The sequence below is a fragment of the Spea bombifrons genome, chromosome 11, assembly GCF_027358695.1.
Source record: "Spea bombifrons isolate aSpeBom1 chromosome 11, aSpeBom1.2.pri, whole genome shotgun sequence".
Classification (NCBI taxonomy): Eukaryota; Metazoa; Chordata; class Amphibia; order Anura; family Pelobatidae; genus Spea; species Spea bombifrons.
Genome location: NC_071097.1, coordinates 29,368,353 through 29,395,685, shown reverse-complemented (window position 1 = coordinate 29,395,685; position 27,333 = coordinate 29,368,353). Strand labels below are relative to the sequence as shown.

General features: G+C 40.3%; 1 protein-coding gene across 7 annotated transcripts in view; it reads right to left on the bottom strand.

The window, feature by feature from the left end:
* Nucleotides 1–3,208: 3,208 nt before the first annotated feature.
* Nucleotides 3,209–27,333, bottom strand: part of LDB1 (LIM domain binding 1) — a 58,996-nt gene continuing 34,871 nt past the window's right edge. For 2 of the 7 annotated variants that reach the window (XM_053450038.1, XM_053450037.1), the window contains exons 2-11: nt 9,924–10,026; nt 9,052–9,096; nt 8,461–8,536; nt 7,805–7,907; nt 7,425–7,597; nt 6,757–6,879; nt 6,188–6,271; nt 5,522–5,645; nt 5,031–5,182; nt 3,209–3,626 (exon numbers count right to left, since the gene is read on the bottom strand). In XM_053450038.1, coding sequence (XP_053306013.1) covers nt 3,396–3,626; nt 5,031–5,182; nt 5,522–5,645; nt 6,188–6,271; nt 6,757–6,879; nt 7,425–7,597; nt 7,805–7,907; nt 8,461–8,536; nt 9,052–9,096; nt 9,924–10,026 — 1,214 coding nt within the window. In that variant the 3' untranslated portion in view covers nt 3,209–3,395. Of the gene's footprint in view, nt 3,736–5,030; nt 5,183–5,521; nt 5,646–6,187; nt 6,272–6,756; nt 6,880–7,424; nt 7,598–7,804; nt 7,908–8,460; nt 8,537–9,051; nt 9,097–9,923; nt 10,027–20,364; nt 20,856–27,333 lie in introns of those variants that run through there. The other 5 variants (XM_053450042.1, XM_053450040.1, XM_053450041.1 and 2 more) reach the window with 5 other exon arrangements.

Genomic DNA, 27,333 nt, shown 5'->3' with positions numbered 1-27,333 from the left:
CTACAGTTTAATAAATTTGAGAAGGTGACATTCCCCCTTTAAAGTGCTCAACAAATCTGATGGGATTTAAAGCTTAAAGTAGAATTTACAAACAAGGGTACATTCATTTCTCATGTTTAGGATTACTAAGGTTTCGGAAGAAAGTTCTACTTTTAAAGGAAGTCTTTAATTAGTCTTCCAATAGCATTTAAAAAAGTGTTCCTCTCCAAATCCATCAAGGGGAAGCATCCGGCAGCACGCCAATAGCGCGTGTCATTGACTGACCATGTGGCCGCTATATCCATGTTATTTGCCCAAAGCTGTCTTGGCAAACGAAGTGTTGCATTTAGAATAACGTAACGATGTCTGAAGGAAGCTGCTAGATAGAACGTTCTTAGTTGGCTTCGCTACAGTTGTGTGGAGGGGACAATTGTAGCTATTCTATCAAGTTTTAGCCACTTTGCCCAGCTTTACACAAAATTACCCTTCAGCACCCCTCCAAGAATCTCTTCTTTAATCTATGTGTGTGTGTGTGGGGGGGGGCATCCATTGGCTCAATTAAATCATAAATTGGAGATCAGCCCTCATCTCCAATGTTTTATTATTTGAAACAAAGATTGAAAATGATTGCAGTCAACCTAATCTAAACATTCCGTCAAATTTCATCATGTCAGAGTCACAAGTCACATAAAAGGATTCATGTCATATAAATCTTCCGCTCCCAACAAGGCTTGTTTTGACCAAAATCATTGCAGCCCCAAGTAGATTCTGAGACAAAGAGATGCCAAAGAACTTCCCAGCTACTATAGAACGTATTTTCCTCCGCAACAAAGAGCGGCACTAGAAGAGATGCGTTTCAGCTCCTTGACATCACTACACATTACGAAGAACCAACACTAGTGAGCCTCTGCTGCAAAAAGCGCTTGGCTGGCCCTGTATAATGTATAGTACAATGACCGAGGTTAGTTTCCTCACACACTGATTTATGCATCATACAGGGCCAGCACAGCCTTTCACAGTGGAGGAACTTGCAAGTGCTGGGTCATTAGAACCAATAGTGATGTAGAGAAGTTGATAGAACTTTCCATTAAGTATCACCAGAAAAGATGGTTTATTTTAAACTATAGCCACACGAAAAACATAAAAAAAAATAAAAAAAAAAGGTCATTTTTTATGGAAAGACGATGACCCACTATTTAAAAAGCTTTACATATCCCCTTTGGTCACTTGTATCCATTTGGAACTGCAATGTTTTGTCCCTGGCAAAGTATTTCCATGCAGAAGTAACCCAGATTTTGTTTTTAAAACTCTAATCCCACCCCAATTAAAAAAAAAGTGATTTAATAGTGAACTGGTGACAAACAACCCCTATACCTTAAAACCCTTTTTATCTTGGAACTTCCAAACAAAATAATATGGAAATCCTACCCCTCCCTCCCTCCAAGTATCATATCCCCAAGATATAAAAAGGAGGCATCTTTTCTAATGATAATACAGTAAGACCAAAATTACACACTGCTTCTAACAAGCGTAAAATGTACAGACACAAAGTACACAAAACCAAGCAAGAAAACTGTTTTTTTTGTACGTTTTTTGTTTTTATAGGGAAAAAGGGAGAGGGTAGCACACAAGTTTACATTTAAGAAAGGAAAAAAAAATAATAACCACTAAAAATGTTTCCTCCTCTCGTCCACTTGCTGGGATTACAGAGGAATTCCGCAAAGTCTTTTCTTGGTGTGAAGCTTTTGGAACTGTATAAAACAATATTCCCCAGAGATATATATATATATATATAAGCCAGTACAAAATCAGGACAGCATTTTTTTTTAACTTACTTTTTTTAATAATATTATTTAAAAACAAAAATAAAACAAAACAAAATAATAGAAAAAAAAAATAATAATAATAAGCGAACAAAATATCGGAAGGAGGCACTGGGAATCGGCTACTGCAACCTCGTTCGTTACGGAAACCGGAATAAGTTACGGAAGGTTTCTAAGGACAGTTGTAAAATATATTATACACTGGATTGGGGCTAAGGATGTAATTCTATAGAATTCGCAGGAAAATGATTCAGTATTAGAGTTCTAGGACCTCTTATTTATACAGGAGATTATTTTAATGCGGTTTAGTAATTATTAGGATGTTCTTGGTTCTCTGGGCAGTGGTGACAGAGCACACAATTATCAGAGAGATCAATGTTGGCCGGCTTTTAACACACCTACAACTTCAACAATATATGGCGGCCATCAAGGGGCCGGTTGATGCAAAAAGATTGTGGTTTCTTGTAGCCGGCCATTGCGATAATTAATAAGGGCCACGGAACCCATCAACGCATAGCGCTCAGATCGGCCCCTCTGCCCTGCGGTGTCACACTAGGTCAATTCAACAAGCAAACATGGCTCCTTAGACATCTGTCCAGACCCGGCAGTACTTTGAGTTGTCACCTTCAACAGCGATTGACGATAAAACGTCTAAGCTGCATCTATATATGCGAGGGACACTAAGTAACAAATCACAAACGGAGTCCTAAAGTTCTATGCAGAAGTAGTACTGAAGATATGTACATAAACACAGTACCGGTTTCACCATCTGTATTAGCACACTGCGATCTTAAAGCCGCCCGCTTCCTAGAAAGTGCTTATAAGCGCAAGTGCGTAAGTCAAATGGGACTCCGGCCGGTCGGGTTCTACACATGTAACTGACATGTCACATATATATCTAAAATTGTATTTGTTATAAAGTTCTCTCCTAAACGTGTGCAGGTCTGACATTTTTCATCCAAAATCATGAATATAACACTATAACGCAGAAAAGCTGCTCCTGATATCTGTCAGAAGAAATCGGGGATAGAAGCGTATATATATATGATCCGCAACACGATGAACATTATAAAACTGGTTGTTCTACAGGAAAGCGGACATTTAAATCAACAGCTACAAGGAGGCATGCGCGGAACTGAAGACGAATGCAGCTTCCTACGTCACAACCCGCAGACCATTCACCGTATCCAGCGAACATGTCTATTTTCCCTTATATTCCTTCGTTAAATATTGAAACTGGGTCATTTTAAACAAAAAAAGGCAATCCCCTACCCCCCCCCTTATTATGCAGCAAGCTGTCCACAGGACCTCCTTCCGTATTTTGCTCTCACACTAACACCCCTTCTAAAAGGCATGACCTAAATGGCGAAGGGGTACATTTTAAAATGTCATTTTTTTAATTTCAATTTACAGGTAGATATGTTTCACTCTCTCTCTTTTTTGGAGATTTTACTCTTTATTTAAAACAACATTTTTGTTCCTCCACATTGGCCTGTTATACACATATATATATTTGTTTTGTTTTTTTTTTGTTTTTTTATTTTGTGTTTTTTTTTCTGTTTATATTTTTTTCGGATTTTTTTTTTTTTTTTTTTACTGTGAAGCCTGGGACGTTGGGTTCTCCGATTTGCTTTCTTGACTTGAGGGGGGTTTGCTGTTCCATGGGCTGTTGGCGCCTAACGCGGGTGAGTTATTGAAGCTATCTTCATCGTCAATTCCATTGGCGGCGTCAAACTGAGTATTCTCCAGGCGGGTTATGAGCCGCTCATCTTCATCGCCGAATTCGCCTCCCATCAGGGTTGGTTCGCCCACCACCATTACATCCTGAAAGGGAAGAGTTCCAGAAACATAATCAAGGCAGAGGCGTGTCCCTTCCTTCCACTACTACGCGTGGTCAGAAGCGGCTTCTTGGAGCTCAGGGGGAAGCTGATGCCTGCAAAAATGCATGTAATTTAAGGGATGTAGGATTAAAAGCCCTGATCAAACAAGGCCATCCATTATTACAAAAAAAAATAAGCATATTTGTAATCATTACGGATTTATTCTGCAGGAAGAAGAAGACTTCCCGAAAACACATACCGATTCCAGTTATACAGAAAATAAAGACCTAAAGTGTTTCTTTTCAACATTATGGAAGTTGCAGCTTTTGACAATAATTATAAGCAAGGGTTTCTGTTTTAGAATAGGTGATTATTAAAAATAAAAAATATTTGTATATTAAGCTGCAAGACAGGCATCATTCTCCAGGACCAGACGGGGATCGCTGGACAAAGCAGCTGATCCAAAGTCTTAGATTCGGCTTTAAAAACGTAATATTATTGTTAATAAGAAGTTCGCTTTTTAAGAACCAAGTGGACGGTTTCCTGGAATTGCGCAATAGTTTCCTATGACTAAAGTCAACGTATTGAGTTTAGCGTATTAGGTGGAGATAAGGTACGGGCCCTGGAGAATATTACACACATTTGCAGGCAGGGACACTAATCAAAGAGGGATTACCACCGCTCTGCTTTTAATACAATTTTAAAAACGCACAAACCGTCTCTAACATGTTAAGTGTTATAATAAGTTATGGACATCTAAGATTTTACGTGATATCACAAAATCCCTTCTATTGATTAAATCAATAAATCAGAAAACTGCAATTCCTACAGACAGATAAACTCTTTAAAAAGACACAGTATTCCTCAACCAACCCACCTCCAACGTATAAGTCGTGGCAGTACATTATCAGAATGGTCGTGAAGGTATCTCAGGGATGTGTTCATCCACAATGCCTTCCAGCGGGGTAGACCGCGGGGAGATCAGGGCTGATTTTGTAAAACCAAATGGGTGCATTTTGTGTGTTCCGTGGACGTAAGCTTCCCAAAAGCTTATCGACGCCCATGTGCGTTAAGGTCTGATGCCTGCCAAGGAGCACACCTTGACTGGCAGCAGAGTTTAGGAAAAAGGACATCCATTGTTTCAGCTGCGACCCTTTTGAGAATCAGCCCTGGTCAACACACAGCAGATAAACCAGCTCAGAACGGTGCAAGAGCTTCCCGCAACCCAAACACATTATATATGGACTCTTCTAACCCTCCTCCTCCAATACCATTCTGATGGAAATAAAGGTAGTGCCATCGGGGAACACCGTGTGATCCATAGCATAAGTTACTTTAGTTATTTTAGTGTTAACTACCCAAACTGGGTCAGGAGGCCAAGAATAGTAAGTTAAAAGTGGATGCTTACAGGTACCTGGCTGGAGAGGGCGAAGGTACTGGCGGGACTTTTCTTTTTGCTGTTGCTGTTGTTCGTGTTGCCCCCTCCAGAGCTCATGGTGCTGCCCCCGGACATCTTCCTTTTCCTGCGTTTGTTGGGTGCCTGTCGGGCTGGTTCAGCTGCTCCAAGCGCAAGATCAAATGAATCAAATTAGAATACAAGTCAAAAAAGTGTAACAAAAAAAAAAAAAAAAGTGTAACAAATGTGCATTTCTAGATTTAAAAAAAAAAGTCAAACTTTTCAAAGGGTTTGGGGTCTCTGAAAGCTATATTTTTATTACTCTCTACTGAAAAAAGTTTAATTCAAATATACTGCAGATGACCAGATTGCTGGAGGCAGTCAGAACCCCAGGGAAAGTTACTTGTAAATTGTAAAGGTTTAAGCGGCTTTAACAACATTTCCACTTTAATGAGAACAATTAATTCAATAATGCAGGTAACGTATTCCATTAGAATTCTCACCAGGTGGGGCCACCATCCGCTGCCACTTCTGAAAGAGGCATGTCTTGAGACAATCACGTGGACTTAAACTGTAGGTCTTGTGTCTGGACATGAGCTCCTGCATTGGTTCAAGAATTACACAGAGCTGCGGAGAAGGAAGATGGAACCCGTTACACGTCTGTCTATTTCTTCATCTCAAGTTCATTTTATGTGCAAGAAAATCCATAGCATATGCCGAGCACGTCCCATTCCTTAGGATATAAGCAGGGGATTTGCAAGGACAGACTGATAAGCTAAATCGTATCTCCTTTATAAAGACAGAAGTTTGTATATGGAATCATTAATAAGAAGAATATGATGGACTGGCCTAATCAGCCTCGCACAACCCCAAATTGTTATGTGACATAGTAATGGTTATGTCCCGTTTACCCATTGTACAGCGCTGCGGAATATGACAGCATTATATCAATCCACAAATAATATCACTACTACTTCTACTTAAATACATAGTAAGATGGTGGAAGAAATTAAATTCAATCAGACATGTGCATACGCACACCAGCATTAAAAGGGGTTTTAGACGCTGTTTATAATTGTTATAAGCCTGTTATGTCTTAAAGGGTTTTTCCAAAAGTAATCAGACAACGCAGCATAGAACATGGCAAGTAACTTCAGCCCTTTGCTTACTCGGAGGTAGTTGAGTGTGGAATTTGAAAGTCCGCATCTTGTGATGTTCTTCGACAACTGGTCCAACATTTGGGGGTCCTGAGCCTAGAAGATTTAAGATGAAAATTCTTGTTTCTTAGGAAAATAAATACTTCTATAATTTGTTACAGATCTACTACTTCAGTGAACCTTTGAAAGAACCTAATATTTGAAACCGTTAAAATACATTTCTCTGAACGGCTCGTGTATCTGACTTACGTTTACATAAATCTATGTGATGCATGCTCCATATCAACCATGAATTAAATCACAGAATTACACACCATAGTATTACATGCCGGCCCTTACGGACACCAGTTATGAGTCCTGCGTAATTTATGCAACAAGACAGAGCCTGGCATTAAAGACTAAAGCAATGTGTTTTCTTTAAACATTCTCCTATAAAATAGAGTCAGGCGGTGTCTTTAAAGAGACATTTTTATAACAAAGGCATCAAGCAGGCCAGCAGTGATTTTAATTCAGCCCTGCATTATGCATACAGTAGCTATAGATGATATAGATACTATAGATGGTCATCCACTCGCACTTACATGCATGGCTAGGATACTCCGGGGAATAAGTTCTCGATGTTGTCTGATACTGAAATGCCAGGTCTTTATCCTCATCATGTCATCAAACATGAATTCCAGGTAGAGTCGACCTTCCACGCATACCTAGGGAAAAAAAAGGTGGACATGTTGGGTCGTGTAGACTAACCTAACAGGATAGAATTGGCAACACAGCCAATAAAACTAAAAAATAAGTAATCCGGCATTAAATGCTTAAAAAAAGCAAGTCAGAACGCACCGAATGCAACTTTTATAGAAGATTTGAAGAGGCAAATTGATGTAACAGCATGTAAAAAACATATAAGATTAATCTAGTAAACATGCACCACTCTATGGCTTTACATCTTGTATTAGCCTACTCTGGACACTAGAGGGCACACTTTGAATTCGTAAAACAGCCCTTGTAGGGGTTTCTTCCAACACAAAGCAGCCGAGAACAATAACGTCAATAAAAACGCGACCGCTGTTCCATCTATAGACTTTGACCAAAGCAATGATTTTACCCGATACCATTTATTTCATGGAGATTGATTCTATTTGCACCAATTGTTACTACAGAGAATTGCATCAACTGGATGTTCCAAAAAACAGTTTGTTCAGTATGGTATATAATAAATAAGCCGTTGGTTGAAAAGTACGTCCTTAATTACCTGTGTGAACATGGGTTTTCCGTGTTGTGTGACCATCGTACACTGATCGCAGTCAAGGGAGACAAAGTTATTGTGGAATGATTCCTTGGGGTGCTTTAAAACGTAGTACAGCTCGGTGGCGCCTCCTTCGAAGATGCTGCGGAAATACCGTGGGATCAGCGTCCGTCCGATCGCTAACAAGGGGGGAAAAACCAAAAGCATTGACCAAAATATGCATTTCCTTCTCTTATTCTCTTTGTACTCCACCTCCCTTGACTACAAGTCATTTAGACGTGTTACTAGGACTATTATTTTTAGCAATAGACCACGTAACTGCAGTAAATTAGAAACAAAGTGCTGAAGAATAACCAAACACTGATTGCAGAGAAAGGAAGACATACTGTATCTCTTTGGTCCATCTTCTAAACAGAAGGTGATGGTCAACATGGCGTCGTCTTCAAAGAATTCGGTGGTGAACGCGTCCCACCACAGATTGTCACATTCCTAGTAAATAGGAAACAAGACGTCACCGTACAATTCAAACTGAAGCGAAGGAGGCGTTGGTAAACCACAGATACACAGCCGCTAATTGCCCCTTTATTTACTACAGGCTTTAAACTTAGTCCATGCGTCCCTGGCAGATGGGTAATTCTGTTCAACACATTTTTTGGCCTCCCCCCCACCCCATAAAACAAGGATAAGTAATATTTTCTATTTGCTCCATGTGATATATTCTGAAATTCTACATTTGTTGCGTTGAGATATTTTCTGAACACAGATGTATTTTTGCACCTAATGCTTCCAGCCAAAAAGGTAGTTCCTCCTCTTTTCAAGAAAAAAAAATCTATATATATATCTAAAGTATATTTTCATTTAACTGTATTTATGGGAATTTAGTTTGTTTTCCATCTTTTACTTAAATTATGCAAAAAACATTATTATTATGATTCTAAGACAGGATATATGTACAGTCAGGAATGCTACGGTGAAGTAAGGTTTAACCATAAAATGTTTGCAATTTAAAAAAAATAAAAATAAATAAAAAACCATAGCGTACCTCTGTCCAATTTTGCAGCCGTTTATTCAGCTCAAATATTCTGTAGTCTGTCTGGTTCCCATACGGCGTGTGCCTCCTATGACAAAAACCACATACCACTTATATCACCAAGTCATCACAAATCGCAAATAAATAGTTCTTGCCAAGTTATAGATTCTTTTAAACCAGAACATTTAGCCGGAGAACTACTTCCATGCAAGAGGTTTGAGAGACATATGGCAAAAAAGATGGTATTCACAAAAAACAGGCACTCTCTAGATGTCGATGAAAAGCCATTGGGCTATCAACAGGATTAGACCAAGCAAGGTTTAGGTTATACAACATAATGACACACAAGTCGGAGAAAATCCGGGTGCAGGTGAAAACGTTCGATCCATATTTCAGCACTACTGAATTTTTTTTGGCCGGTTATCTTTTTAAAAAATTTTTTTTTACCGTAGAATCCTATATTTCTATTTCTTGCAAACAACATACATAAATCTATAGATAGCTATATAGATAGATATATATATATATATCTATATCTCTCTCTATATATATCTCTATCTCTATCTATATATATATATATATATTAAATAAAAACAGACTTACCCTATTCCAGGCTCCAGGTAAGTAGGAGGATACATCGGAGTGGGTCTGCAGGAAGAAGATACAAATTGTCTTCTGTTAGTGAATAGAGGGTTCTTGCTTTATATCTATTTGCCTGCTACAAAGCACACTGTAGCCTGGCTTTTATTTACACGGTATACATGTTTGTAGAATGTACAATTTTTTTTTTTTAAGCTTATAAATTTAGATCCAGTCAAAACACCAGGATGTTTTCCTTGTCTGAGAAGATTTACGGCACTGTTATGATACCAGGAAAGTAGTCTTGTTTGTTCTTGTGGGGGGTATCACGCGTAAATTACTGATCAGTTGACACATGTGCTTGTAGAATTCAAGAATGTTTTTCCACAAAAAAAAAAGACTAACAAAAAAGTCTTTAGTGTTTAATGTCACCTGCAACATGAAAGTGCCCGCCGTGGTATCTATGAGAATCAAGGACGGATTATGAAAAGCGTTACATTCAAAGACTTGGGTTTATTGGTTTGTTTGAAGTGCTTACTCTAGTTTTGTTCCCTAAAAGCACAAAGTTTGCCGGCGGGATGGTGCATTTCAACTTATAACGACAGATCACGCCGGGCCACCAAAAACCATATGCTAAAAGGAGACGGGGTGAATTGGGGAGAAACACCTTCAATGTGATCTCGCCATCCTAATTATACATCATGCAGGGCCTCCATCGTTTCCTCCCCTGCTGCGCTGGGTAGAAAGGAGAGTAATGTGGAGGGGCGGCAGGTTAGGCCTAGGGCAGTTCTGAAGGTAAATATGCCACTGAAAAGGTGACTGATGAAACCTACCAGTTAAATGTCCTGCTTAAAACATCTTAACTCGTATACCCCAAAATGTCAACACTAACTTACCCCACGTCTCGATCCAGCATTGTGCCTGGGTGGAAGGGGGGGAAGGCGTTGCCGTTGGGGGGCTCCTTTGGAGAGTACAGCTTGAATGACTTTGAGGAACAGCCTGAAAACAAGAGAAAACACAAGATACAGATAAATAAAACTTACGGCTTTCCAAGAGCAAACATACAGCGGCTCCTCGACGTCCACCTTACACACACTACACAACAAAAACACATCGTTCGCTTACTTTTAATTCATAGCCACGCGGCGTCATTTAATAGACAGACAATTCCAGATAACAACGTAAGAACCATTGTATTCACCAACACAGGGTGCCGCTTAATTAAAGCAAGGATAGAAACGGTCTTGTCTGTTCCTTTAATGGAATTTCTATTAAGGATATTAATATGATGGATGGGTGGAAACTCCAACACCAGTACACTGGCTAATGTAAACCCATCCCATATGGAAACTACGCCATCGGGAAGGGCAATATCACGAGCAAGCGGATTATTACAGTGCTGGGACGCTGATCGGACTCCGGTTATTACCCTCATCTCTTCACAGGAACCCCATGGATTGAGTGAACCCTGAAGTCTGAGTCAGGCATTCGGATACTACGGCTGTTTATTTAACGCCGATTTAAATCCAATGCTAATCCTTCCAAAGAAATCTGTAATCTGTGTAAAGGACTGCTCAATAAAAACATAAAAGGCGTCTCTCTATTGTCTGTGTTTTAAAAGTGATTAAAGGGCCGTCTGATGGAAGCGAGAGAAGAACAAGAGTCTGCGCTCTTTAATCACAGAATTAGAAAACCCAGAGGGGGACGCAAGACCCTCCATATGGCGCAGGGGCCCGAGATGGTAAGTGAAACTCTGCTGCTGACCTGGAAAAGCCCCATCCATGTCGCACTGAAACCATTTACATCAAAAAGACTAAACCAAGGAAGCAATGATTAAAAATTAAAAGACATATCGCTATCTAACACTTCATGAAAGCCATGTGGGTATTGCACAATATCTGGCATTTGTTCACAAAACTCAAAAGAACGCAGTTCAATAGAGAGAGCCAGGAATGGGCTGTAGAACGCTGCAAAACAGATGACTTTACCAGGGAAATGTGCTCTGTGTGGTCCTCGGGGACGATGGTTAGATTTTCCCCATTAAAAGCCCTTCCCGGTCTCTCAGGGGTTAAATATGCCAGCTAATAGCACAGGATATTTTCCGACACATTATTCTTACTTGTCCAGTGAGATGCTCCTCACCAGAACGGATTAAGAGCATCAGCATTTTCTATGTGTATTCCATCAACCGATCTATACAGATCAGCACAACCCGTAACGCAGGTAAACATTCGTTATTAAGTTAATCGTCAAAACATAATTGACTAGTGCCATGGATATGTTAATTTGAAGAATGCAACAGTTCCAAAAGTATCACTATTATCCTCTGATCAGAAACAGTGTTACCTTTACACAATCGCTAAAGGTTCTTTGTAACAAGGCAACCATCCTGTCTACCTGGAGTGCCGGCAGCACTCGCACACAATGACATTCAATCGTTTTGTGTGCTAGGGTGTTAAACCCGACTGATCTAAAGGGGTCAAACAAGACCCCCCCCGGGATTGGAACACAAAAGACGATGTTCCTACCCTAAAGTATATTTCCTCCAACGCTCCTTGGAGAAACAATCTCATTAGCTAATTGTCCATTTCCCGTCCGTTACCACAGGAAGGCTTTTATGCAATCACAAAAAAAAAACAAGACAAAAGGAGATGCAGAGCATTATATTAGACTGTAATTTCATCAAAATTGTAGCAAGAATTAACGCTACTTCATTTTGTAACAAGATGAAGGGGAGAAAGTTCGGCAGGGTCAAGCACTCCTCCTGCCCCAAGACGCCATGTTTCCGTATGAACAAAAGTGCAAACATTCTCTATAATCCAGAAACTCAATCACATGTGAAAGACTCGTCTTTCCTAAAGTCTATATGTTTACTGCGCTGCTTTAACGTCTGTATCCCAGCTGATGACCGGTGTTTGGTGTAGGCAGTACGGCTTCAAAGAATGGCTGGATTATTAGCACGTATAACCATGGATGGAGAACCAAAGCATTCTTTATTATTCATAAAGCAATGGGTAATGGACACACGACTAATTCTACGAGGCTAGAAAGGATTTGTTTTCATTCACAGAAAACCTTCTTGTAGCACGGTGGGGGGGGGGTGGTGTAAGACACCCAAACGCTAGTTAAATATCCGAGTCTATATGAAGAAACACAGTATACGCGTATACCGATAAGGAATATGAGCCCAAACACATGGAGTAAGGTATGTCTATAAGTGAATGTGTAACCGGTTAGACAGCTACCAGGGTAACCCCAGCCTTTTCTTCCTTCTTAAACCCTTTACAAGTTTGAGTTAAAACACACAGACTAATGCTGTCTTTACTACAAGGTGACATGAGTAACAGGGGCTTCAGATCCCCTTCCAAAAAGACCCCAATTGGGCAATGTTTCAGCCTTGTTAGGTCTCTCTCCGGCTAATAAAAAAGGTTAACATGTACCCTATAGGTTCCGGGAACATTTGGGCTTTGCATGCCGCACTTCTTATCGCCTCTTACAGCAGCCCAGTACACACACATTAATATATATATATATACACACACACATATACACATAATATATAGAATATATTTCCCATCAAAGTCTCGTGTACGAGAATGCCTCAGGAGAATAAAGCTAGACAAATATTAATCTTCAAAGTAAATATTTAGAGCTGCAATGAAAGAATATGACGTTTAGCATAATCACAGAATGAATCGAACCAAAACATCAGCGTGAGAAAGGACAAAAACCGCCTCAAAGCATGTACAATACGTTTCTAAATCACAACCGTAAACATCAACGTTTACCGCATTAGGGAAAACAGAATTAATTCACATGCGCGCACACGGTGTGATTTCCCAACATGAATCCAGTACGGCATCCCTGCAACCGGATAACTTCACATCGCCGACCACGGATGGAGGTAACTGCAGGACATTTCGCCCCCAGTGCCCGTGGGACGGTGGGGGGGGGGGACACAATCATTTTGCAAGTGAGGAACACATACAAACGGTCAAGTCACTAGAATGTAACTTCATCAATTAATATTATTCATTATCTTTAGAACAGGACCATACTCTGTAGCTATACCACGTCAACAGCGTCTCCCCCACCGCAGAGGCAGGCTGGGAAATCATCCAGGAATTAGACAAGAGATGAGGCTTGCGACGATCAAAAAGGTTAGGAAACATATGCATCACCACTGTCTTTAATCTGGTTTTGGCAACGAGTCCTTACTGTTTCAAGCCATTTATCAATCCTCCCCCCCCCCCACACGCGCGCCATCGCTACTTGTTACTGAAGTCTCTGCCAACCTGTGTTTCACTGCAAAGCAGACCAGAGATTCGGAGAATTCAGACAAATCAACAAAATGTTGGAGTTTTGGATACTTTCTAAAAAGCATAGTATCGCAGAGGGAATTCCTTTGTATTATGCAACCTACCCTCTTGACTATTCTGCATTTAGTAGACATTTCTTCCTTATAGGAAAAATACATTAAGTTTATATTAGCCAAGGTGCCGAGACGTGTCCGTGTGGGGCTTCGACTGATGTTCCACAATCTTAATCGTTTTCTATTCATTGTCTCCTTAATGTATTTTGAGAGGAACACATAATTGTCACTTGACACAAAATCACTGAATGGTTGTTCGTAAAAACAGAAAAAAGTTTGTAAAAGTTACCGTGTTAAGTTTGTGTTTTACAGCAAAGGAAAGAATGAAGAGATATCTGCTGAGGTTTATTTGCTTAACAAACCAAAAGGTTTAAATATTGCTTTGTCCAAGCCGAACACCACCTTCCAGCGCAAGGCCAATCGACTCAACGAGGTGGTCAGCTACGGCAAACCAGGTAAGGTCTACGTCCTACCCGTTACAGAACAAAGAGCTTGGACATGGCCTGTGACCCTAACCAGACAACTTCACACCTTATAATCACCGAGACACAAAGAAACTAAATAATATTACATTTTATAATTCCGTAGTGCTGTAAACATTGGCAAAAGCCTTCGATTCTTACAGCTAATTAACCGTCAGTCAAGGTAAAGATGGGAGTAGAGACGTGTTTTATACATGAAGTTTCTCCGAAGTCTCCTTACACATTGAATAAAACATTACACCGGGTCAGTTTAGACCTTTTTGCCGGAACAACTTTCCACTGTTGGCCCCTCATAATGAATAGTGAAGTGAGGGAGTCAGAACTACCAACTCTGCTGCCAACACTCCATTTAGTTAATAAACCCCAATGCTGTAATTAGTTATCAGAAACGGCCAGAAAAAAAAACAAAAAACATTTTGGTTAAAAGCATTTCAATTACACCTGAAGTACCTTTGCCCTGCTTTAGTGTCAGAATGGGAGTCACGTCAGAAAGGGGAAAAAATACTTCTTAATAATCTGCCTGGTTTTTTTGCATATTTAAAGATAGACAATCATTTTAATCTTTACTGCTAAATGTTTATAATTACTCATCACTCTGTTTGCAGAACAGCTAAGATAAATTAAATGTGGGTTAATTATATCAAATAAAAAGCATACAAGTCAACACTGATTTTCCCACACAGAGATTAAAACACAATTCCCACGCAGTATCAGGAGCAGAAGCCCTCCGGCTAATGGCCTATAGTTCCCCATCAGCTCAGTCTGAGGCTGGTTCAGCATGCTGAGATTTGCAGTGGAACAGCAGGAAAGTCACTGTACTATGTCATTCTTTCCCCGACACGTAACATTCCACACTAAATAAAATAAGGCTGCTTGTAATCAGAACAAGTGCAACAGATTAAAAAAGAATTAAAATAAAGCTTAAGTATAGATGACCCGCTTATAAAATAAACTAGTTTGCCGGAGAACAAAATCATCCAGCATGGAGTGAAAGTCTGCATCCTCCAATGTTTTGTTTCCCCGACATCCCCGTGTACACTTTAACTCCCATCAGCCCAGATATGGCTTCTTAACCCTTTGCTCGAATCTTGAGACTGCTTAACCCAAGAACGGATGTGTGTCATATTGGTCCCAGAGAACAAAAGTCTTACGGTAATTTTCGATACCTTTTGGTGGACCAACCTTTATTGACCTGACATCTGAGGTCTTGAAGGTTTATGCGATTCTTTCTCAATGTCATTTAACTTTTAAAAATCCTTCCCGCAAGAAACTTTTTTCCCCATAGGTTAGTAGCTCTTAATCGTTAGATTCTGTTACCCAACTCTATAGAATGTTCAATACCATGGCGTCTGAGCAAATAAAGGATATGGTAATATTGGTTATAATTATTACTTGTTGTGATTTGGTTATGGCCGCAACATTCAGACCCAAACGCAATGAAAATAAGCAAATTCGTTAAGTCATCAGTGTTGTCCTAGAGAGTCAGCGTTTATCGTAAAGTAAATACAGAGCAGGTCAGGAACTAGGAAGTCCTCCAGAGCCGATGTGGTCATAGATAGGCTAATCAGCATCCCTCCCTGTCTAGATAACACCACAATAATAGCCCCACCAAGCCTGGGGCATCTTTAAATAGTAAGGAAAAGTTCATAAGAGCATTACTAAAATAAAAGAGAAGGTGTTTACCGCACATCGACCACACACACAACGGACCTCTCCAAACCGCTGAATGCATTAGGGGAGTCTGGCATTAACACCCCTAAGCAAACCGTATGAAGATAAGAAGTTAAAAAAAACAAAAACCTCTACGGCAAAATATCTTTCAAACTGAACGTTTTGCTAAGAGTCAGTATTATTAAAGCTGCGTGCGAAGACATTAGCGCTCCCTTACGTATGTCACAACGCCGCACACTGCATGTAAAAAGCAAGGATAAAGGAGATGATGTCCCTTATGTTAGTTTTGTTATCTGCACAAGGCAGCTACTGTGTCATCGGACCAGGCTGACCGTTCCACAATTCCTAAGATTATAATCATGGAAGCCATTCTAGCCCATATTTTCTACCGTCTTTAGGACCACAAAACCCTATTTTGTTCTTGGCCTCGTCCACTGCCCTCCTCTGGAGCCGAGGCTTTTAATTCTAATTTCCTGGGTCTAACGGGACTCGCTATTATCTGCTATAAACATAGATGGCTGGATAGGAAAACATGCGCAGGCCAGCTAAGGAGGTCCTACTCTACATTAAGTCCAACTTACTAGGTGACAAGAAAACATGCTCACCAGCCACACCGCTCTGTCTACCTACAACCACCATTTACATCGACCTCTTCATAATACACCAAACAGACAAAGTACGGTATTTTCAGCGCCACTAATATATGCATTGAAGATGATTAGGACCAGTGACCAGGTTTACCACCACCGGTGAAGAACATTTTGAGGAGCTACTCAAGGCCATCTCCCGACAACTAAACAGGGTCAGATCACCATTGATTTTAAGCTACGGTGACTTCCCACATTAAACAACTTAAGGAAGCATTGAAAGAAGCTTCGTAAAACATTATTGAGCATATATATATATATATATATACACATACACAGACACACACACATATATATTTACAGAAGAGATAACTGAAGAACTTGCAAAGCTCGACAAGGCGCTGCTCACATCTCTTCTGATAAAAGGGGTAAATGTGAGAGCAATAGGGGGTTCTAACAATATCTATGTCTGGCCTTAGGACACACAATATGATATTTTCCCTTTCAGACCCCCCTCCAAAAATTATCGTTAACCCAGAAATGTCCTTAATTAAAGTAGTAGAGACAGGGGTGATAGATAAAACAGATAAAAAGTTCTCATAACAAAGCAGCAATGCAAGCCGTCAAATCTGACATGCATGGTTTACATTCTTTTCTTTAAATAAAATAAAAAGTACATTTGCCTTCTTCCAGAAACTGGAAACGTCCCCTTAGCTTTTAGCGACCCCCAGTTCTTTCAGAGATTGCCCCCTCACCTCCGAGACCACATCTCGCCGGCTGCACTTAACTGCGCCAACCCCGGGAGCAAGCGTAGACTGCACTGAAACCGAGCCTCCAAACACCTTCCAAGGACCAGCCGCGACGTCAATAGACCGCACCGAGGGTATAAGTAAAGAGCATCCCTGTCGCTTACAAGGACACACTTTCCGAGGCTGTTCTAGAAATACATAATGAACCACTCGGTATTTATCTTTCACAGGGAATTCCCGTAAAATACTACCCAACTGTATACCATTTTTATGGCAATAACGGTCTATTAGCGATTCGTACTAAAATGAACATTATTCGGCCGTTAGAGATACTGAGGATCCGCAAATGCCGAGATATGACGTCTTTTTACAGTAGTTCTAAATAGCTACTAGGCTTATGTACTTTTATTACGCCTCGGCATACTTACTTTGTAACAAACGAATCACTTATATATATATATAGGTTTGGCCCAGCTATTTGAATACCCAGAGAAAGCAATGTAGAATTCCACGGTACAGTCAGAAACATGATCAGGGCACGGCTCGCAGTGGATGAAGAACATATTAATGGTCATATTTTGCAGAATTACTCCTGCCCAACGCGTTTCAGGGAGAAACAAAACAAAAGTAAAGGCTCCTGTTCCTCAATATATAATAACTACAAAAAAAAACTGGGTAGAAAGCTTTCTCTGATTGTTGTAGAACAAGCATTACACATACACAACGCACACAACCCCAGCATTGAAACATGGCGCAGGGCAGTTATTTAAGCACTTTTAATACCAGGAGACACCAGGGATCCCCACGCTACATCGTGGAGTAAATTAAAAGTCCTAAAAATCATGATAAAAAAAAACATGATTGTAAATTATTATGACTCCCATTGAAACTTCTTTAAAAAGTGCTTTATAAGAACATAACCCTTCCCAGACAAATAAGACACATTGGGATGATGGGATATCGGTTTAACATTCTACCGCATTCTAGTAAAAACAGACCAAAAATATTCTTCTCCGATGTCCCCATTATATAAAAATATGCGGGGGGGGGGTGACGATACTTTTAACCCCTTGGGTCCCATGAGTATAAAAAAAAAAAATCTTACAATTTAAAAAAAAAAAAACAATATTATTTTGCGACACAGATCATTAACCAAACTGAATGAGCCCATGAACATCCTAAAACTTATACGCAACACCATGTGTTCTCCGGGCCAGGCACAAAAACTAGATCGTATGCTCGTTTGAGCCGGGCCCTCCTCACCTGTAGTTTCTGTAAGTCAATTTGTTATGTTACATACTACTTGTTATGTCCGGTCTACCCATTGTACAGCGCTACGGAGTTTGATGGCGCTATATAAAACAATAATAATAAATAACTGAAAAACACTTTGCCTCCTTAGCAAGAGCGAAGTGGCTGAGTGTTATGATACACAGCATTGAAACTGGCCAGTCCAGCACTACTTACACTGATGCTTTACGGCATATTTCACGATTGCCATCCGCACAACTTTACCATATTATATACTTTTATTCCAAAAGGTAAGGAATTTGTTACCCTAAAAGGCCAAAAAAGATTTATGTTCTATGAATTTTAGATAAACCGACCTTTTAGATTATAAACTTACGTGCAGAGCCTTCATAAGCCCACCATATTAGCCAGGGACTTTGTACCATAATGCTAGATGGCAAGCTCATGGGCTCATTGCCTCCTGTTGTATCTATATGTGTAGATATATATTTGTATACGTTTACCAGCACATCTTTAAATTGTACAGCCCTGTGCAATACGTTAGCGCTTAATAAAGGATAATAATAAATAATCATCCAATGTTGCCGTTTTTTAAAAACCTGCTGTCTAAGGGCTTCCTAGAAAGCATTCATTCTTGCGCTAGCGCTTTATGGATCCATATTAACGCATTATAACCACAATCAACCTCAAAAACACAAAAAGGCCCAAATTACACATGCTTAGAACAGGAACACAGATAAGCGTACGGTTACGGTGATCTGTCCCCCCCCCCCCCCCGCATGCAACAAAAAAACTAAATAACCACAATAAGAAAAAAGCCAATAACGTCAAAAAGGATGGATCAACCCCAGAGATTTTTTTTATACAAAACGAAACATTAAAAGATGCATTGTTTTACGCTTTTGGAGGAAAATTAGCAAAGCACAGCGGCTGTCTAGAATATAATGGTTTAAAACAAAAAGCATTACTGACCCAGGAAGGGATTCCACACCCTAGAAAATTTGGGTTAAAAAATGTTTTTTTTGTTTGTTTTTTTTTGCTTTAAGTTCCCAATTGTTTTAGCATGCAGAGATTAGAAAGGGTGCTAGAGAGATACTGAAAGGGGGGATGGGACTAGAAAACAGAGAGGGGGTTGGGGGGGTAAAGCTGTTTCTTACAGCACAGCCTCATTAACTCCTTCATCTCCGTGACACTGCTGACAGAGGAAACAGCAACAGAATAGACACAACCGCTATTCATTACCATAATCTTACATTTTCACCACTGTACCCATAAAATGAACGTATTCTTTATCGACGTAGACAAGGCAATTCAGAGATCCTTCTCTCTGTTATCTTACAAACATATCCTTAAATGCCATACGTGAGGGGCCGCGATAGCGCTCTAATAGCACAATGTGGCGAGCAAGAGAGCAATCGTTATCAATCTGATTAAAAAGTTATTTCTAAAGAATACAGCAAGGCGATAACTTTAAAAGCAGGAGCATTTGCCCGCAAAAATCTTGTTTTCATTAGATTTTCAGCAAAGGCTCAAATGAGCAGCTAGAAAAGGTGAGTGTTGAGGGGGGACAACTTCCGCTATAGCACAAACATATTCCAGAGTGCTGTACACAGGGGGGAGCGGCAGATCTCAGAAAACAGCAGTTTAGGTCTATAAGCACTTTTTTTTTTTTTACATCATTTCCAAATCTATGAATCGAAGCATCCCTACATCTATGTATCGCTGCACAAGTACATTGTATCGTACGGTTTGGACACCCCTGTGATATTTAACAAATACACGTTTTACGTGGGGAAAAAAAATGTCTATTTAGGAGATCTAAAAGAGAAGAGCAGATAAGCTTCTTAAACTCCAGAAAAAGGATAATTTGAAACATTTCTGGCATTCGAAACCTTACAACGTTTCACATTTAACATTAAACGGTTATACTTTACCAACTCCAGATATATAAACATTGTACACTTATTGTAACTACTAAGTCAGACAAAATATTTGTGCGTTCCGTAACATTTAAAACAAACATACTTAAAATAATAATGATGATGGGCACAATAACTTTATATGACCAGGGGGGACCCTCTGCAAATCTGGATTCAAACCATCACAATAGAACTAGTTTGTGCATTGGAAGCATTTAATAAAAGCATACAATCAATGTGCTTTAACCCTTAAGCATAAGCTATTATATCCACCCCCCCCATACACTGGAACATGCATGTACTCACCAGAAGAAACAAGCGGCCGCAGAAGTGTGTAAAAAAAATAAAAAAGGATCTATGAAGACACACGGTTAAAACATGACTGTGTGCGAGAGAATCCAGCGGATCAGAAACCAGGAATTAATGGGGGGAAAAGGGTAGAAGTCCTCGCAGGCTGAGGCCTAGCTGGAGATAATGAGAATGGCAGCCTAAGGGAAACAGGAAGGCAGAGAGGTGGAGGAAGCCCTTTCTTTTTTTTTTTTTTTTCCTCCCCTCTCTCTTTGTTTGCAAGTCCCCCTCTCTCTCTCTCAACAATGGCTGCTCATGCAAAGGCCAGACTGCTCCTGGCTGCTGTTGTGGGCCCTCTAATGGGTTACAGCAGGAGTCTGAGTTGTGGTTCTGTGCAATGCTCGCTCTCACACACCCACTCACCCTCACCCTCCTATTTTTCCCAGTGTCTCCCACAATGAGGCCCAGGAGGTGGCCTGTGCCTGCACCCTTCCCCCTCCTCTCTACTTGCTCTCTAGGGCTGCTCTCCCCTCTCTCTCTCTCATGAATACAGGAGAGGGTGGTGGAGGGGGTGGAGGAGGAGGAAGAGGCTGGGAGGGACCTGGAGCAGTCATAGGCTGAGAGGACAACAAAAGAGAGAGGTTATCCCTGTGCTGGCTCATTGTGTACTCAGAGTGGGGGGGAGAGGAAGTGAGTGCAGCGATCTTTACACCGGGCTGTCACCGGCGACAAACTGTAACCAGTGATTACAACGTATCGCTTCATCTACAAAATATACAGATACACTATATATATAATATATATAATATATATATCTACATATACGAGAGAGGTTTAACACGGCGAGAGAATGTAAACACGCGTGGGATAGGCATATGGGGGGGCCAAGGACTGACGAGATGGCCCGAATGGTTGTTATCTGCCATCAAATTATACATATATCTACACATATACATACATATATATATACATACATACACATATATACGCACACGTTGTACATGTATAATGTAATGTCTGGAGATTTTAAATAAAAAAAATGTCACCAACTGGAGGGGCTAATCCACCCAATTTTATGGAAATAGAGAAATAAAAATAATTATCAGATGGATTTTTTTCTTGCGGAGTTTAGAATCGTTCCGTTCTGTTACATTTGTTGCACTAGATTCTGTAGCGCTCTTACAACGGAGGGCGGCATTGATGTACGTTCTTTTGGGACTGCCCTAGGCCCAAGCTTGTCTTTTACACATTAAAAGATGCACAAAGACGTTTAGGCATCGTATGACATCATACCCCATGTCTTACAGGTGCGCAATGTCTTTTAATGCAGTCTATGGAGGTTGTGCTAAGTGTAAACGGGCCGATTGCGGAGACCTTTGATCTCCCTTGTAACTGTCCTAATGTGCATACAGAGGGTCTCGATCACCCAAGATTACAATTTCCCCCTGGATTTGCCACCTTAGGTCTAGGCCAGGATACGCCACGGGGGGGGGGGTATGCAGTGAAATCAACATTATAATGGCAATTGACAATAACACTGACACGCAAGAACGACAGGTAAAGAAACATATATAGTTAATACATGTTCTATAAAGTGTCAATATCATACCTCCCAACTGCTACCCTGGAGAATCGGGATGCTGGGGGGCACAGCTTGGGAGCCAGAGCTATTGTGCATGCGCATAATTCTGGGACAGCGGAGAATGAAACTGGTACCACAGAACTGCAACAAGTTAGTGTGTCCCGTGATGTTAGTGGGTCCTCTAATACCCAGAAAGTTCCCAGGTATACTCAGCAGGACTGCAGAATTGAGTGGAAAATGTATGACTGCCCCGCAACCTTATATTATATATATATATATATATATATATATATATATATATATATATATATACACACACACACACACACACACACACTAGATGTTGGACGCATGGGGTTTGGGTCAGAGCTCTGTGCAGCCGGTCAAGTTCTTCCTCACAGATGTCCCAATACTTTTGTCCTTGTATAATCTTTTCTAGGTAAGGCATAGGTAAGAGGAGGCTTGTAGGTGGTTAAACAGAGTTATCATCACTTTTTATTACTCAGGTAATGTCACCAAATCTGTGACCTCAATTTGCTGGAGGAACTAGTTGGACAAAAAAGTAACAAAGAGCACCAGGTCCACTATACAACTTGAGTAGCCCTAATCTACATGTAATCAAACCAAAAGTCTACAACCAATCAAACCAAAAGTCTTTCATATTTATAATAATTCAGGTCTATAAAGTATTGCATTTCAAAAAATGTTTAGATGACAGCACAAGAGGTGGAACTGAAACACATGTATGTATTAATTTTTAACTGAACCATGTAAGACATTGTAACAATTATCCAATCAGCCCGAATGCTAGTTTTTTCTTTCTGACCGATTTCATTTAGATATGGGAAGTGCGGCAGAGAGGTGATCATGAAACACTCTGATGCATATGACTGATGAATAAATAATTCAAACTACATCCGTAAAGAAATGTTTAAGTACAAGTATTTCCCTGGTAGCGTGATGCTCCGGAGGCTGACGGGCATCTGGCCAGCGCACAGTTTCTGTATACAGTGCCTCTACCCGTTGGCTGGTTCTCCATTATATTTAGATTATGTATATATATATATATAAATGCATATCACACTTGAGTATAATATGTATAAATCGTGTAACATAACCAGAAGAGGGATTTAGAAAAAACATATATTTTAGAAAAAAAAATAAAAAAAAAAAAATATATATATATATATATATATAATATACAAATATTTTATTTATTTTTTAATTATATCTAGTGCTCCCTATTTTTTCCTTACTATTTCTTACCGAGAAGACAATGACTTGAGCTTCATGTGTTTTTATTAAGTGTCAAAGTTTTGAAAATATTTGGCTTAAAATGAATGCACACATCTTTACCAAAATCAACATAATTAGGAATTTCCTGCCTTTACTTTTTTTTCTTATTCCACCTATTTGTGGAATAGAATGGCTGTCCATAATCTAACCCTGATCTAGAACCTTAAGGCAGGTAAATCAACAACTGAAAGGCTTAAAACAATCAAGAGATGGGGGAAACTGATTGTCTTCTACCCAGTACCTGCAATTGTAGTAAAAGATTTAAGACACATAAGCAAATTGTGGTAATTCCCCACAGTAACGACATGTCTGTTCCTTGATTAATGTTTACAATCCCTACACCCACGTCTTAGAACAATATCATTCATTGAAGGTTTCCTTCTCCACATGTTTGGTTACTGTTAAACGATATCATGTATTACTTCCACTGAAGTAACAATCTCTTGTGTCTCGGTACCAGGGCCGGACTGGGGATAACAAGGTGGCCCTGGCGCTTTAAGGCCTAATGACATAAGCGCAGCCAACGACAGGCTGCATGTTACATTTTTACGCTCACGTAGCATGCGGCGGCGCATATCCTGCAAAGGCCTGTCAGGTACGCGTATCTTCCAAGCTGTTTACGAGGGTCAGTGTCTCTTTGGGACTCAAATGCCTCCGTCCCTCTTTCCTAAGGGCTCAGAGTGTTTGGTGAGTATAAATGTCACACAGTGATCTAAAGCCCTGGAAGCCACAACAATATGTAGGAAAACAGGAAAAAATGTGTTTATAAATTAAATTGTATCGCACTTTGACCATTTTAAGTGTCGGAGCCATGATACCCCCTGTAAATCCATCAATGTCCACGAAGGAATTTGACCTACTAATGGCATAAATTTCCTTCATCTTGTTTACTAGACACCAAAATTCTTGAATTATCTCCTTCACCATGACGCTAGCCGGACCTCAACAAAATGTATGCATTTTCCTGGGGTCACTTCAGATAGAGAACAGATGGCAGCTCTCACCCCCCTGCTTTACTGTTGTAAAGTGAGGATAAAAACACAACCTTCAATGTCGTATCAAAGAAATGTAGGCAATCGGGTAAGCAGACCGGCGTCTCAACCATGCCTAGTGTCCGGGAATAACCGTTCACTAGTATACAGGGCAGCGCTTCAAGAGGCTATAATGCCTGGATCTACATTGATTTTTTAATATAACCAGTGTTTGCCTCACTGTTCCTGTTCGGCGTTTCAGTGATCTTGCCACAAAATATAAAGAATATTTACAAGGGATTGTGTGTGAAGATTTGCTGCCATGAGGACTTCCTATGGGAGAATTAACTTAAATGTGATTTTGGAAATATTGGGGAACTGATTTATTAGAGGAGCATAATTAAGGTACCTACAAACCCTACATTGTTGGGGGATCAGGCCTCTTGGTCTAGTGTGTGATGTCTGTGGCCCCATTAATGACTACGTGATTATTTATTGCCAGCATGACCAGCGTGTATCACTATATCATGGTTTATTCTTTCCGAATGTGCAACATCAGCAACACGTGCTCTTATGTTTATGTTTTATGCAATAGAGCAGAGCTGTATCTGCCACGAGGTGGCACATTGGACGCCCATCGAACACCCCTGCAAGTCAGTGTCGTCGGTGGGGGGGGACAGAGGGGGCCATGGCCCCCACTTCATGCTGTGCCCCACCTTGTGCCCCTCCAATAGAAAAAGTGTTGGTTTTTTTTCAGCCGCGAGAGAGGAGAGAGAGGCGCCAAGCAGTCGCTCAGTAACTCCTCGCGAGGCCTCTGCTTTGGTCAAAGTGCCGGCATTTCATGCTGAGCGCCGCAATATGATGTCATATCCGGTGCTCAGCAGTGAAGCAGCACGCACCGCGGCAGAGGCAGAGGCCTCGCGCTCCTACCGCAGGACTTCTGTTAGGTAAGTGAACTACAAAGGGCGAGAGGGTAGATAAAGTGAGATAAGAGGGGGGTAGATAATGAGAAGAGGTGGGTAGATAGAGGAACAGGTGGAGTTTGGATAGGAAGCTGTGGGTCTTAATTAGGAAGGGGTGTGGTCTTGAGAGGAAGGGGTCGGACAATTTTAGATTAGGGGGGTGCTCAAGTTTAGTCTTGCCTAGGGCAGCACAAAACCAAAATACACCACTGCAATAGAGGGTCACGTTATAGAGTGCATGCACAATGATGCCCTAAGAAAGGACCATTTCATATGCTAAGGTGGGAGCCCTTAAAGAATTTATATGAATGGAGTTGAATGATTCCAAAAAAAACTGGATGAACTGGTCGGCCGATGCTTTTCCTGTTAGATCAACAAAACGGGTGCAAACAAGTGATTAAAGGCTGATCGGTAGGAGTTTGTTATTTCAATTGAAATTGCCCATTGAATTTTAGAGCGACGTTGCTAAATTCTACCTTTAACACTCTTGCATGTTGTTTGCACTTTTAGAACAACAGCGAAGTGTGACGTCCAATGTTAAATGGGAGGGACATTTTATTTTATTTTTGTAGGGGGGTAGTCGCCATCTGTGCTTTAGTGTAACAAGATCGTTTCTTTTTACCCTCTTCTGTTCCGAACAAGGATTACTGATGACCTAAAGGCAAATCCCTAGCAAGGGATGGGACTAGAAGCTTTGAATAATAAACCATGTGTCACTTTTCTGTCTCGTTGCTCTGGACAATACCAGATTTCTTTTAAAGCTTCCCTTCCAAGAGGGACTGAAATCTGTATCTAAGCATTAATCCATTTGAACGAAAATATAATTTCTGTTATTTCAAAATTCTTGAATTAAAGGTTCTGTTCCACTTAGACAAAACATTAAATACACTATCTAGTATGCTGAGCAAATAAACCATAGCAGGTCTATAATTTTATTCGATCTTCTGAATGCGTAATCGCAACACAGAAACATTTAAGAAGCTTTTTTTAAGTTTCTATGTCAATGACCTGGGGGGGAAATATCAAAAACGCAATAGCAGAATAAGTGGAACAGCACCTTTAGCAAATCAGATTCTAGATGTGAAAGTGCTCTCATTGTTTTGAATTGGAGCATTTCCCTGCAGGTGACTGGGATGAAACTCAGGCTGCGGACGGGGCTGCAGCTTTTCCTAAAGATGCTTTTTATTTATTTATTCGTTCATTCATTCATATATTTATTTATTCTTTCGCCTAAAGAATGCATATCAAAGTGCCTGCAAAGTACATTCTTTGCATTCTTCATTGGTGTGGCTGCAAGGGGCAATGAAGTGCCCCTTTAATTAACCCATTAATTAAGGGCAGGTGGCTTCAATAATTTCAAATATAAATGTTACAGATGTACAAACATAAACTGCTTCTTTAACATGAACTCTGGATCCTCAACACATTAGCAGAGATTTATATAAATCCTCTCTCTTCCTCTGCACCATCCCCCACCAACTACCCTCCTGTCTTCTCATTATTTATTGCTCTCCTTATTTCACTCCCCACTCCAGCCCCCTCGCATGCACCCTGGATGGCATTATTTTATACTACATACAGTACTGCTTGACCCGAAGAAGAGTTCATTTCTCAAAAACAGAATTGTGGCCGTAAATGTATAATTTTGTTTTTGAGAAATGAACCACCAGTTTAGACTCGATGAGTCCTGAGAAAAAGTGTTATTTCTATTTCGTGTGCTCATATGTTTCAAATAGTTATGTTTGGAAAATAAACATATTTAACATAATAAACATAGGAGGCTTCTGCTCACAGATGGGTAAACCAATGTATGTATGGATAATTTCCTAAATAGTGGACCGGTGGGATTTTTGGAGTACACAATTTGGCCCTTGTCAAAGTCGCTCAGATCCTTACGCTTGTCCATTTTTCCTGCTTCTAGTGCATCAACTTTGAGGACAAAATGTTCACTTTCTGCCTAATATATCCCACCCACTGACAGCTGCCATGATAACCAGATTATCAGTGTCATTCACTTCACCTGTCAGTGCGCAGAATGTTATGAATGATCGGTGTATATTGTGTGTGTTCTCCCTAATGATTTTTCCTACACTTCATTCACATACTGCTTCAAGTTTTTTTTTTTTTAAACAATGGATGTTGGCCAAAGCTTGGCAATAAAGTTGAACAGCCCAAT